The sequence below is a fragment of the Lolium rigidum genome, chromosome 2, assembly GCF_022539505.1.
Source record: "Lolium rigidum isolate FL_2022 chromosome 2, APGP_CSIRO_Lrig_0.1, whole genome shotgun sequence".
Lineage (NCBI taxonomy): Eukaryota > Viridiplantae > Streptophyta > Magnoliopsida > Poales > Poaceae > Lolium > Lolium rigidum.
Genome location: NC_061509.1, coordinates 36,996,919 through 37,011,905, shown reverse-complemented (window position 1 = coordinate 37,011,905; position 14,987 = coordinate 36,996,919). Strand labels below are relative to the sequence as shown.

General features: G+C 44.1%; 1 protein-coding gene across 1 annotated transcript; it reads left to right on the top strand.

Moving 5' to 3' along the window:
* Positions 1–8,370: 8,370 nt before the first annotated feature.
* On the top strand, positions 8,371–9,900 carry LOC124686245 (high-affinity nitrate transporter 2.1-like). Its single transcript, XM_047220227.1, has one exon. The coding sequence runs from the start codon at positions 8,371–8,373 to the stop codon at positions 9,898–9,900; it is 1,530 nt and encodes a 509-aa protein (XP_047076183.1).
* The last annotated feature ends 5,087 nt before the right edge of the window (positions 9,901–14,987 follow it).

The following is a 14,987-nucleotide window of genomic DNA, read 5'->3' as shown; positions in this document are numbered from 1 at the left end:
GGTACTCCTCGCCAATGCCCTCCGATAGGGGCTTAGGGTTGATGGAATCCTCGCAAGCCGACACGAGACACTCGGTTCACGAGACAAGCGGGGAGAGCGATTTACCCGAGGTTCGGGACCCTCGATAAGGTAAAACCCTTACGTCCCGCCTATTCGTTCTTGATTATGATGACAATGGGTTACAATGGAGGTGCCAAATAGCTCGGTTGAGATCTCGTCGAGATGGCTATTGCTATGATGACCTAGCTCTAAGCTTCTTCTGGCTAAGATTGCTAAGATTGATTCTGTCCCTCGGCAGCCCCTCTCCTGGCCTTTATATAGGAGGCCAGGTCTCAAGAGGTCTCACCGAGCACGACTAGGTTTACAGTAATTTTAGATCCGACCTTTCCTTGTTCGATCGCTTCCTTGCCTTGCTCGTCAAGGAACCTCCTGGTACGCCGCCCTAGTGGCCCATCTCGCCTTCATGTGTCTTCATGGGCCTTCAATTAGTCAATACAGGATAGGGTAATGTGGGTTACCCGAAGGGTAGTGCCCACGTCACCCGACGAAACCGGAACCTCGAGACGATCCGAACCTTCTTTTCCGACGCGGAACTGGAATCTTCCGAACGTCATCTCCATAGGCTCCTCCAGATTCGCATATGCATCCACACGGGAGGGCGGGTCAGGAACAAAATCGACGAGATCAGTTTCGATCTGTTTACCTCTATCCATTGCGTTACTTCCCACCGAAGACGTCGACGATGTTGAGCGTGCCATCGAGATCAGATCCTTGTCGCCTTCAGTTCCCACAGACGGCACCAATTGACAAGGGATTAACCTATCAATACCTACAGATTGTAGACTAGGGTTTTCAGGGAAGTAAAGGGCAAGTAGATCTCGAAGGTTCAGCCGGAAAAGTACTCGACTGCTACGAAAACTAGGGTTGTGTTGACAATGAAATCGATCCTCTCTTTGTCCCTCGACTCCCCCTTATATAGGAGGCAGAGCCGAGGGTTTCGTATTACACAAGTTTACAGATTCCGGGAGACTCTTTGAGTTCAACCCGTAAAGTAACAAATCTCTTTATTCCTAATACAATTCTATCTTTCCTTATCAACAACTAATTGAGCTTCCGTGCTTCATATTCTTCAACTCGTGGGCCTTCAGTAAACCCCGGGTACCATCTTCGACAGGCCCATCAGGGATGCCTATGTCAATGTAGGGATCCAATGTTGCTGTCGATGCCAAAGGATTTGCTGCAGCGCCGAGCCCACTTCCTCATCTCTGAGGTGGGGGTGGAACCAGCATACATTGCTTCTAATTTTAATTTTATGCTTTACTGCGCGGAAGCTCACGTCAGAGCCAGGCACTATGTTGTGAAGTTTCTAAAGGAAAATGGATTGCTCGATCAACAGTGGAGCCACAATACGATTGTCACGATGAGTGAGCAGGTATTCGTGGAGGAGTTCATATGCCCTCACAAGGAAGCGGTGCCACACCTTGCCGAAGACTATGCTGCCGCTTGCAGCGGGAAAGTGCCTGCTAGATTTAAGGACTTGCCATGAAAACATGTAATTATTATGCTGCCGTTGCATGACGTGGCAGTCTAGTGGATGCATCAGTTATGCATTTTACTGATTGGTACGAGATGGCAGGTTCTAGATCTTCACAAGAGCAAGCAGTGATCAAGATCTCTGGATGCATCCAATTATTTATCTACCTGGAAATTCTTTTGTTTTTTTCCGGATATCAATACATAGACAAGCTGGTGATGGAACATCCAATGGTGGGACAAATTTGTTAATCTTGGAACTCCTATGGGTAGATTTCTTTAGCTATTTATTGCTTATATCCCTATAATATTATACACTGAGTTATATTCTGTACCTTTGGTATATATACTTATTATGTTTATTATGTTAAGAAGGGAAATTCATGGATATGTGCAATGTTATTCGCGGTGTTTTGTACCAACTCTATCTTAGAAGAGATCAGTATATCTGTAGGTAGTTGTCGAAAGTCTATGAAAGGTATTCTGAGCAACCTTTGATGCTTGCTTTAGTTTCTTGAAATTGAATAAAGCAGATGTAAAAACATACAAGATGGAAAATGCGAAACTTAACAGTTTCACTGTGGCAAGGTGGACGACGAGGACCCGGATGCAAAGTTGCTCCAGATAGGAGGCCGATCGAGCTGCTCTGAGATTTCTTTTTCGTAGACACTGTGAATTGACAGGTGTAAATTCTTCGTACTAGCATTTTAGAGTTGTTTCATTTGCCTGTGGTTTCATGAGAGTAGTGGTAGTCTAAACCTGGATGTTCTGTTCATGGTGCGAGAATTACTTGCGACTTACAACATGTGCTTAGAGTGGTTTATGTACTTTCTGAATATCATGCAACTTTAGCCAGCAGAAGCGCATGTTGATCTGGTACTGACGAGCATAAGAACATGTAGAGCTGGACTTAGCATTTAAATAATTTTTGTGTTATAGAACTCAAAGGGATGTAGTGCTCAAAGAATTCCAGCGACAGATTTATAACTGGTGATCATGCTATATGTGTTTTCAAAATTTTATTCAGCCCACTCCTTTATAAACCTCTGGAAACTTCTTATGCTTTCATTTTTATATATAGAAAGTATCGTAGGGCTGACTCCACACAGGTACTTAGTTTGTTCTATTTCCTTTGATTCCCTAGGTTTAACCTATGAACTATATACATAATTTTTGTTTGGCAATTGGCAAATATGCTGTGACAACATAAAACTTCTTGACAGATCATTAACTCACCCTACAGAGCCCTGTTATTATGATAAATCCCTTGCCTGGGATGTTACTTTGTGCTGGTTAACTATGTTACTCACTCCCATGCTCTGTTAATTGTATATACATGTAAATAATTTTTTTTGCAACATTTGTTTTCGAACAAGACTTTCTTGATCTACGGGATTTTGAAATATTATAAGTTCTGCTCCATCATTATCAAACCTTAGTGTGTGTATACCTGCCATTTTTGTGGAAAGTATTGTCTAGGAAGAGGCTTTGAATCACATGCATATATCCACACAGCCTTAAGGCAGGACCCCATGTGTTCATTAACCTTTAAACCGAGAAACTTTATTGCCTTCCTAATGGATACGAGGTCAACAATCTGTCGCTAGAAGATATTCGACATGCTCTTCAACCAAGATTATTTTCAGTTGCTTCTGACAGTATCTATTGTCACCTCTGCTGACTGGTATTCGCTTTCATTTTACTAATTTGTATGATGTGGCATGTTCCCAAGAGAGCAGGTTTTAATCTTTAAAAGAACAAGCTGCGGTCAGGAGCTTTGAGTGGTTCCATTTGTCTATGTGCAAAACATTGACAAGATGCGCTACGGAAAGGAAGCTGATAGAGTCTGCATGTACAGGGCAGGTGCTCCGCACAAAACTCCCCAAACCTTCAGATTAGTAATCATTGTAGCATTAGCATTGGAGTGTTGTATGTCAAAGCCTTTAGAAGCATCGATGTTGGAAGTCTTTTCCAAAGCGTTATCCTGCGCATAAGATTCACTCTATTTTAAGAGTAGCATTTGTAAGAGCAAGCATTATTTGTGGTTTTATTAAGCATTGGTCCGGGAGTTTATTTGGGTCTCATATATAAAGGCACATTATCTGAGTGTGTGTGCGAATGCATGCCAAGTTTGTGGAAAGTATTAAGAAGCTTTAAATCACATGCCTAGGTCCACATCCTTAGAGCATCTCCAGCAGGTGATGTACAATATACATCATCTGGATAATTATACATCACTTATTTTGGCTCTTTTCAAGATTTAATATAACATGTTTTTGCTGTAAAAATCAGATGATGTAAAATACATCACCTTTCCTTTTAAAGTGCTAGAATAGATGGTATATTTTAGGTGATGTAAATTTCAGATTCGCAAACATTTGGATGAAATATGATAAATACTATGAAATAATTGCAACATATATGATAAATAACATACGAATTAAGGCCAGCCACACACATATCATCAAGTCCATCACAAAATATCATCAAGTGCAATTCCAATACGTATTGCCTGGTTGTTCTGTGTCGACGGTTGCATCAAGCACCCTCTTCTTCCAAGGCGTGCAAATAAGCTTGTCTTCCACAACACTATAGTTGGCGGTTCATCCAAAAACCCCTCTATGTACACGTCTAGCCCCTCATCGGCGATGGCGTCCTCCTCCTCCTCATCATCCTCATCGTTGACATTCCCATACTATTAGGACGACGTGTGTTGGACGATGTTGCCAGCAGCTCCAACATGCATTGTTTGCAAAAATACTTCATCATCAAGGCTACAAAATACCAAAATAATGTAAATCACTATGGCATTGCATTTGATTTTGCACAAATTGAGAAGAGAATTTTTTTTGTACCTTTCAGTTAATTTTTCGAGCAAGTTGTGACCGGCCGGCGGCGTGTCCGAGAGCGGTGGGTCCTCCATGACAGGCGGCGGTGGCGGCGGGACCATGAATTGGACAACAATGTTTGCAGGATTCTTTCCATGTCAGCCGTCGCTCTTCTTCTTCATCCTATGGTGGGCGGGCGCGTTCGGCACCGACACATGCCCCATTGGCGCTGGTCTCTTCGATCCGGCTGCCTTGGGCTTCGGAGCGGCCTTCGTCCCCTTCGTCTTTGAAAACGCAACAATGGATGCGCTCGACGCAGTGTTTGGGTGCTGCGAAGACTGGCTGGCGGACGGTAGGGTTTGGAGTTGCGGTGGTGGCGGCGATGCTCAATTTCGCCAGTAACTGGACGGCTGCCGCGGTAGAAGGGCCGAAAGGGGCGATCTAGCCGTAGGAGGGCTCCATGGCCGGGATCAGCCGTTGACAGCGGGGAGGGGGGAGGGGAATGTGAAATGACAAAGCTAGGTTGGGGGCTCCTGTGCGACCGTTTCTATGTGCATCGCCTTGATACATCACCCATGTGATGTATATTTGCATTACCTGCTGCAAAAAATTATAGCGATGTAAAAAAAAATTGGTCCATTTTCTTTCATCTACATCATCTGTTGAACCTGGTTTTTTACCCATGTAGTGTAAAGAACAACGATTATTATACATCTACATCATCTACTGAAGATGCTCTTTAAGGCAGGACACCATGTGTTCATTAACCTTCAAACTGAGAAAGTTTATTGCCTCTATGATGGATAAGGGATCAACAATCTGCCACTATATATAAGATATTTGACATGTTCTCGATCCGTCAGGCGTTTTGTTGGATATCTACCTGCAAGGAGTTGGATAAGTTCAACATGTACTCCAGAGGAAGATGCTCGCATGACATTGGCTTCATTTCTCATCGATGTAACATGTTTTTTGATGTTCATGCTTATGTAAATATTACTCCAGCTCTCCTTCGATAGATGATAAGTGTTGCTGATTTAGTACTGATTTAGTATAGAGTTCGTACTCAACCTCCAACACCTATTTTAGGGTTAGGGGTAGATACATGATTTTTCTGGTTTGAATATGTCTAGACCTTGTTTATCAACTTGAATGCTTACTATATGATATAAGAAGACTATGTGCTTTTGTTTTTCATTTTTTTTTGAATTTTTATGCCCATTTGAATCTTGGCTAAATCCTAGGTTTGACCAAGATTTAAACAAGTTTAAAACTTGAAAATGAAAAAGTAAGCCTGGATCCTTCTTAGTAATTAGAGGGAGTATAATTTTCTTTCAGACCCCATATTGAGGTTAGCGAAATAGTTTTGCTTGTGATTGTTCATCTATTCCGTCCATTAATCAAATCTAAAAAGGTCGTCCAATATCCACTGATCTAGAGACGAATTTGAATTTGAGTATCTACACTTGTGCAAATCAGCAAAGTATTATGCTTGAACTGTGAAACTATAGAATGTTTGTGCTCTCTATATGTTGTTGGTTTTTTTTAGACCGGAGTTATATTCATTTCTAAAATATTGTGTACGAATATATTTCAAATCAATATGGTGCACCGGCAAGGGTTTGCTGGTGAAAGCTTGTGAAGATTTATACAGTGGGGGTGTTACACTTGCATAGATGTACCACCCAGTCCACTAAATCCAGTTCCCTTCTATTTTAGTACTCCTTAGTTTCAATCTTGTCACTGGTCAAATTGGTATTTTGCCATTTTGTGCAGTCAAGAATTCAAGTTGTTTCAAATTGCGATTGTACATTTTGGTACAATACAACATTGTCTACACTTAGTATTCTTATTTTTGAAATCTGAAGTTCTATTTTTTGTTTTTTTTCTTCAAAAAATGGGCTCCATGCAGCCTGAGATCCAAAGCACAACACTCTTAACTCTAATGTTATTCTTGGTTCTGGCCATTTCATCGTTGTTTATCTTGGCCACGGGATGGCTGTTCTTCTACCTCTAGGTGTGATGCCGATGCGGAGGCCCTTTCTCCTGGTCGCCCCAGGTCATGCGTCCAGGCGTTGCTGGTCTAGTCATTAGTTCTTTTTGTAAAGTTGCAGATCCAGTTAGCTATATCAGCAACTTGTTGGACTTTTCTGGACAAAGTAAGCCCACCTCTCGAATGAGATGGGTCCTTCGGGAACTTTCCCAGCTAAAAATAAGATTATGGAGAGGGAGAGCACAAACAAGGCAACTTCAACTTCATTTGGCCAATGAGCACTCTATACTTGTTGTTTGTGATGTCTCTAGGCAGTCATTGATGTCAATTGATAGAAGTAAGACAGCGCATGCACCAACACCGTGCCGTTGCATTTGCAACTTGTTGATTCTTAATCAGTGCGGTTTGTACTTAGCGCAGGAGGACTACGTTTTGTACATTGCAACCTGGTTACTTACTTCTGAAGCTAGATCGAATCAATCCTAAACAGTGTCAACTCTTTGATCACACTTAACTAATTAGTAATATGCAGTACCATTCATATAGCTTATCTCGTATAAGTAGGTTAGCAGCCCTGATAAGTTCCAAGGGACAGCTGCAGTATTTTATATTAATCGATCATAAAATATATAGTGAGCATTGAATTTAGATCACAAACCGGGTGACGCAGACACGTCGCATCCATGTGCTTTTGGAGTTGTTATTTCCATAACACGACTTGCATACACGTCGTGCTGACTAATACAGTAACAACTGATTGTACCTACCAACTAATTGAACTGTTGTCAGTGATTCGTAACAGCTTCTGTTTACTTTCTTTTGAGGGTTTTGTTAACAGCTTCTGTTTACTAATGAAGTTTAGACGAGATTAATAGAACTCTTGCTGATCTCTAGATAGATCTCAATAGATCGATGCAAAATTAATTAATGGATCGAGTTCGATTGATGATGAGGCAGCCACCGTACCATATGATCCGTACGATGGCTAATGTTTGAGCATGAAGGGTCAACTCTTCTATCTATCGCGCGATTTTGCCCGTACTGGTCGTAGGGGTAGCAAGTTTGGATTGCAACTCTTGTACTGTACTACAAAATCAACTGCACTAAGCTGACAGTAATAAATCAACTGCAATTACTTGCAATTTTTTTTTGAGGGGTAAAGAGAGTTTTCATTAATCAAGGTAACAGGGTATTACAATCTTCAGTCATAAGATCGCCAACGCCTGGAGTAGCATGGAGAGTCCAAACTTAGCGTGCTCTGGTCTCAATCCCATTTGACATAGAGTAGTTCATGGGCTACCCTATTGTGTACACTCTCTTAGTTTGTGAGTAGTACTAGTTAGTTTGCCTCTTCTGATTCAGAATCACAGAAGCTACAGGACGAATGAACATATGAACTTTGATTAATTAGCTCTCTATACTCCTAGATGTACGATGAAAGTATGTTTTAGCAATATCTCAACCTGCAAGTTTTGCAGTCAGATCGAATAAACCCTACAATGTCAACTCTCTTGCATGGTACTGTACTCTTGCAACATTTTTTTTTCCGATATGAATCTTACAACATTTATCGCCCTACATTCAAAAACAAACAAATATATTACTCCATATAAGCAGTTTGGCAACCCTGAGATAAGTTCAACGGGAGACATGTACGATCACTGTTATTCATTAGCTGGACTTGGACAACGTTAATTAAGAAACACATAAGACCGTAAAGCATATAATTAACTAATGGTATGTGCATTAATTTTAGCAGATCAAGGAATATGCATGAAATATTAATCGAAACCATCTGGACAAAATGAAACCAAGGGATGCCAACCTGCAGTTGTTCCTCTATAAATACATGTCTCCTTGTAGTCTCTCGAGCACAAGCCCATACCATTGCAACCTCCACTCTTAAGACTTAGATCCTCTTGCCTAACTCTTAGTCCACAACGCAGCTCACAGAGCTCCAAGGTGCAACCAAGCGAAAGAAGGAGTCATCTTGTGGCAGCCTAAGGATAAGAGGACATGGAGATGGAGGTCGGTGCCACGGGCGCCACGGCAGCGCCACCCCAGTTCTCGCTGCCGGTGGACTCTGAGCACAAGGCCAAGTCCATCAAGATCTTCTCCTTTGGCAACCCTCACATGCGGGCCTTCCACCTCGGGTGGATGTCCTTCTTCACGTGTGTCGTCTCCACGTTTGCGGCCGCGCCGCTCATCCCAATCATCCGCGACAACCTCAACCTCACCAAGGCCGACATCGGCAACGCTGGAGTCGCTTCCGTCTCGGGCGCCATCTTCTCTAGGCTGGCCATGGGTGCTGTGTGCGACCTCCTCGGTCCACGCTACGGTTGCGCATTCCTGGTCATGCTCTCCGCGCCAGCGGTATTCTGCATGTCCATCATCGACAGTCCCGCCGGATACATCACCATCCGTTTCCTCATCGGTGTCTCGCTCGCTACCTTCGTATCGTGCCAGTACTGGGTGAGTACTATGTTCAATAGCAAGATTATTGGGACGGTCGGCGGCTTGACAGCAGGGTGGGGTGATATGGGTGGCGGCGCCACACAGCTCATCATGCCTCTCGTCTTTGATGCCATCTTGGCATGTGGTGCGACGGAGTTCACATCGTGGCGCCTCGCCTATTTCGTGCCAGGAATGATGTTGGTGGTGATGGGCTTGCTCGTGCTCACCATGGGACAAGACCTTCCCGATGGCAACCTCGGGAGTCTACAGAAAAATGGTGACATGAATAAAGACAAGTTTTCCAAAGTTTTCCGTGGCGCGGTAACCAACTACCGCACATGGATCTTCGTCTTCATCTATGGCTACTGCATGGGTGTCGAGCTCACCACCAACAACGTAATCGCCGAGTACTACTACGACAGCTTCCCTCTCGACCTCCGGGCCGCTGGCACCATCGCGGCCTGCTTCGGCTTGGCCAATATCTTCGCGCGTCCAATGGGTGGCTACCTCTCCGACCTTGGTGCCCGTTACTTTGGCATGCGAGCAAGACTTTGGAACATTTGGATCCTCCGGACTGCCGGTGGTGCCTTCTGCATCTGTCTCGGTCGTGCATCCTCCCTCCCGACATCCATTGCATGCATGGTCATGTACTCCATTTGCATTGAGGCCGCATGTGGGGCCGTCTATGGTGTCATTCCCTTCGTCTCACGACGCTCACTTGGCCTCATCTCCGGCATGAGCGGTGCCGGTGGTAACGTGGGTGGCGGTCTTACACAGTTTCTCTTCTTCACGTCATCACAATACTCCACCGGCAAAGGGCTCCAGTACATGGGAATCATGGTCATTGTGTGCACTCTCCCCATCGTGCTTGTGCACTTTCCGCAATGGGGCTCAATGCTCCTCCCTCCTAGCCCCGTCGCCACTGAGGAAGGCTACTATGTCGGTGAGTGGACAGATGAGGAGAAGAGCAAGGGACTCCATGACGCCAGCCTCAAGTTCGCCGAGAACAGCACCTCTGAGCGTGGTAGACGCAACACGATCTTGGCCGGACCTGCCACTTCCCCACATAATATCACACCCCTACATGTGTAAGAGTAGATTTATTTACATTGGTACCATAGGTGCACACATAGTTATGTGAACTTCGTATGTATACATTGGTACCATGGGTGCACACATAGTTACCAAAACTGTCTTAGAGGAGGTTATTGTCTCCTATATGGGGGCTTGTATTATGTTATAATAGATCAATATGAGCATATGTATCGTGCCTAAACCTTGTGTCTCCATCATATTCGTTTTGTTGTATACTTGTTTGAACTTGTTATGGTTCTTGTCATAGTTTCATCTACTAGCCGGGTGGCCTTGAGAACATTCTCTTTAGCGATACCCAGTTAATTACAAAACAAATGGAAGACAAATAATTTTGCATAGAACTTTAACAGGTGGATACACACACTATTAATGGTGGTTATACCGGGAATTAACATAGACTACTCCATATGTCACTAATTGTATATGTTACTAACCTATGTTTTTATAGTGGATAATACCATATGCATGATAAGATAAAAAAACATTATTCTGTGGACTCTGGCATATAATATATCACCCCTGTTACTGACCCCCTTAATTAGTGTCGACTCTTCCATGGACCCCGTTAATTGATTATTCTATAGTCGGTGATAGGGAGTAATTATCTCTCGAGAAGAGTCGACACCAATTAACGGGGTTGAGACTTTGGACGATATCACCGACTATAGCTAGTAGCAGCTAGTTAGCAACCACATACAGCACTGCACGTTTGCTGCACGTGTGTATGATAGAGGCTGGCTTGCTTAGCTTAAGAGTCAACTGTTCAAACGGTTGTGTACTTTGTGTACGAAGATGCATGAAGGCATGCACGTTTGCATTTCGTAACCCTACAAGTCAAGTATGGAGCGATCGAATCAAGAGATGTCGCTATCATATACTACTAGCTTACCATGCAGTCTGAGAAATTAATTGTGTTTGAGAACAATGAACGGTCTGAAAAGTTGCACGCAAACAAGAGGGAGCACAACGTCTTTCTAGTCAACTGAAATCTAGACGAACGTAACGTGAGCAGCAAACATAGCCCATAAGCCTGAAGGTAGCGCACGACAGAACACTAACACGCAAGTCAAGTCGCTCCCTTCGTATTGGACTATCTTTACTTGTCATTGTCCTTGGAAAAGTTGCCCGGTTGAATTAACGCAACGATAGAGATAGATCAAGGACATGCCTATTGCTTTGGTTGAATATAGACAGTTTGATTCTCCATGTTGGCATGATTTGTTGAAAGTTAACAAATTTAAGATGTCAACTTTTCTAATGAATATGTGTCAACTTTAAGATACATATTTGAAACCGCAGTTCTATGCATGTACAAATATGTATATATCTAGATAAATCAAAATGATTTTATAACAGACAACAGGCTGCCCCCGCGTCGCCCCCCGCACCGGGCGACTCGGGCGGAAAACCTAGCGCCGCCGCCACCGCCTCCCCCTCCTCCGATCTCCCTCCTCCCTGCCGCCGCCGGCGCGCGCGTGCGGGCAAAGCTCGTGAAGCTCTCGGCGGCGGCAGGTTTCCCTCTCGCGTCGCGCGCGTGGAGGTGACGTTGGATCCGCGGCGGGGTCATCGGCCGGCGGCGGGGCTGGTCGGCGGCCTCCGTGGTGGGATCCAGGGTGGGATCCGGGGCGGCGGCCTCGGGCGGCGGTTTCTGCGGCGCGTCGCGCCGGCTGCCTTGGCAAGGGCTGCGGTGGCCGGGTGAGGCTTCGGCGATGCGGCCGGCGGCGGGGGCGACTCCGAAGGCTGCGGATCCGGCTTCTTCGTTGACGTGGTCGCGCTTGGTGGTGGTCGGTGAGTCCTCCGCCCCGGCGGACGACTCGGCGACGGGTCTGTGGTCGGTGGCGGCCTCCTCTCCGCCGAGGAGGTCGACCGGCGGGCGGCGGCGAGGGGGCCCGCTGCTCTGCCTTTTTCGGTGGCGGTCCTAGGGTTTCTCTCGCGCCAAGTGAAGATCGTTCGGATGCTTCTTCTCATCGAGCTTGCTGGATTGTCGTGTTCGGAAGACCCCGCCGGCGAAATTCATTGTGCGATCAATGCCCGAAGATTGCTGGATTGGGTGTTATCGGTCGAGCGCACCCATGTTTTTTATCCGACCGTTTGGTTTCGAGAGGGAGCGCTTCGAGCTCTCGCTGGCTGTTAATATCATGGAGCTTGTTTTCTTTCCATGGTGCTGGCGGAGAAGGTCATGAAAGTCAAGATTGGTGGAAGAGCAATGGTGGTCGGATCTTGGTGGTGAGATGAAATTGGCTTGGTGTTCCGGGCTTCACAACAGCGGTATGGAAGTGGGGGCGACAACACAGGTGAAACATCAAAACTGGGGCACACATGGAGTAATAAAATGTATAGAGATCATGTTGCTCGCCGCAAGATAGCTGATCCAAATGCCAAACTAGAGCTCAGGCTACAGATCATGCATGGATCCACGTAGTCGGAATATTGTAATATTAACTCTCCACATAGCAACCACCGTACGTTTGCATGTGCAAGATAGACGACGCTACCATCCGCAGAGGAAAAACGTTGCCATCAACAACTTGACTTGTACCTCCATGTAATTTACTCGCTCGATGGATGACATGCATAGAAATTGAGGGCAACAACTCACGTGTAGTCAACGGTGTTGGCCGGTGCACTTGGACGCTAGCGTACATACTCAACCGAGAATCTTTGACTATCTACCGTACCGCATGGAAGCTTCGTGGGTACGGATCCGTACAAGATGCTCCAACCTAGGCCTGGTCAGCTTTCACCATCCGTACGACATGCACCTTGTCCAGGATACCAGGATTAGTGACGACGGCTATCAGCACGATCGAGAGAGCACCTTGAACTTGGAGTACTAATTGATAATCATATCATCACGCTCCAAGTACATAACGAGTGTGTTTGAGCTACGGTGAGTCCACGAACTATCCCCAATCTATTCACTTGGACCCTAGATTTGTAGATGGTGCTTATAACATGTAGTGAACACTAGCACTCCCACTTTGTTTTCTTACCAATTCATCTTGAGGGTGCGTTTAATTTGCTAAAAGCCTATACACATGCATTGGATGTCCTCTGAAAATGTTCCTGAATACATAAGCACTTTTACGTTACTTGTACCACTTGCAGCTTCATCCCTAATTAATTTGATTGCATTTCGATCTGAATATTGACTTTCAAACATTCTGTTCTATTGTGCAGGTTAAGAGTTTCCTAGCTTGACCCATGTGAAGCAAACAATGGTAATAGTGAAGATGACAACACATGAGCTTGGGTCATGAGTCTGACCAAGATGATGACTATAATGACACTGAGGTAAAGACCAGTAGACGCTGATGCAAAATGTTTCAGTGCCCGATGCTGTCCACATGTATGGTGTCAAACCATATTTTTTATGCAACAAGATTCCTATAATGCCTTACGTAAAGTAGGAAATTATCTAAACTATGGATTAGTTTTTCAAGGTTCAAAGTTCTAGTAGCTGACATTGCGCTAAAACCTGAACGTTGATAGTATTTGCGCCCACTTCGCATGTATTGCTTGTGTTGTTGTGTTCATGGTAAGTAGGTTGATAAGTACATAAAGAACAGCTTGCATCAGCTGTTGGAGGAATTATTTCAGTAGGTTGGGGAAGAAAGTTGTGATGACCTTTTGTTTTATTGAGCTATGGTTTTAATTCAGCGTTGCACTTAGCGTATTGGAGGTGGAAAATTTGTTTATTTAGTCATGTCCTATTAAATATATAGGGTTTTATATGATCTGCGGGTGTATATTCAATTTCTGTAATATATAGGATGTAATGAACTTCTATTTAGCTCCTTTGTTTCCCGGTATTGTTGCTTTCTTATCATAATGAAACATTCGTTTTTCTTTCACAAAGAGTTATGCATGAATGAAACATATAGACTTCAGAAACATAAGAATCAGTGGTGTCATTCAATTTCTTTCACAAAGTATCATTGCATTTTACAGTAAATTATAAAAACTGAATATACTATTTGCTTGTTTAGACTGGTGTTAGTCTGATCGTTTAGATTGGGGACTATTGCAAGGTGAACTTGTGGAAAACTTAACTCTGTTTGTTTATGAATCTTTTTAGAGGTTTGATACTTGATAGCATTGTCAGTTTGTCAGCTTGCTTGGTACAAACTGGTATGTTTTGCATTGTGCAGTTGCGATTTTATGATCATATGATGAACTCTCGGCGCCGGTAGACATTGTGGTGTCTCCTTACAAGTTTCCTCGGCGTTGCCATATCATTGATTGTTCCATGTGCCTTTAATTAAGATCCGAGTGGATAATAGATGTTGGCATATATCATCATGTTGCTTCTTTAAGCTAATAATAGGTGTTGCCTTTTATTTTTCGGTTTTGCTTGTCCGGTTCATTTGTGCTTGGCGAGCCCAGCGACATGATCAAGATGGCAAGGGTGGCGGGGAGGATGATCAAGAAGAGCAGTTGGTCACATCATGGTGTACTGCCGGCAGATGGACAACATCTTCGAGCAGACTGCAGCGAAGAAGGTACCACCTCGCACAACATTGGGTTTATTGGTTCTTGCTTGCACTGTCATGATTTGTAAAACGAGTTCACACATTTTTTTTAAAATGAACCCGCTAAGTCCTTGCATTTCCTGATACTACTTTATACTTGCATTTCCTGATAGTAATTAACTCACCATTAGGTGTCACCATTTGTAGTTAGTTTGTAACTTGTTGATAATAAAGCTTTGGTTCTAGTAATTACTCTTGTTCTCGGTTTGTTCCCGGATGCACTTGTATTCCATTTTACAGTAGAATCTTTGTAGAGTACCCGCGGTAATGCTAACAAACTGCCTAGTGCCACATTTGCGTTCTTTGAACAACCATTTCATGTTAGTAGTTAGATCATGGTAATTGGAGTTGTTAACTTCGTAATAAAGTAAGTTGTGTGCATCGATTGATGCAGAGGCTGGGGCAATCCCCATTTGGTTTTTTTTTGGAGCTGTTGACTGAAACTGCTGTACTCTAACAACCAGTTTACGGAAGTAGCTGTGGCCTGAAACTATTGCTAATTAATCTGTGAACTGAATCTATTCTAAACCGTCAACAATTACTATTTTGAAC

Bases quoted from the DNA above. Each gene is read 5' to 3' on its own strand.
- LOC124686245 (XM_047220227.1), top strand. From the start codon at position 8,371: ATGGAGATGGAGGTCGGTGCCACGGGCGCCACGGCAGCGCCACCCCAG.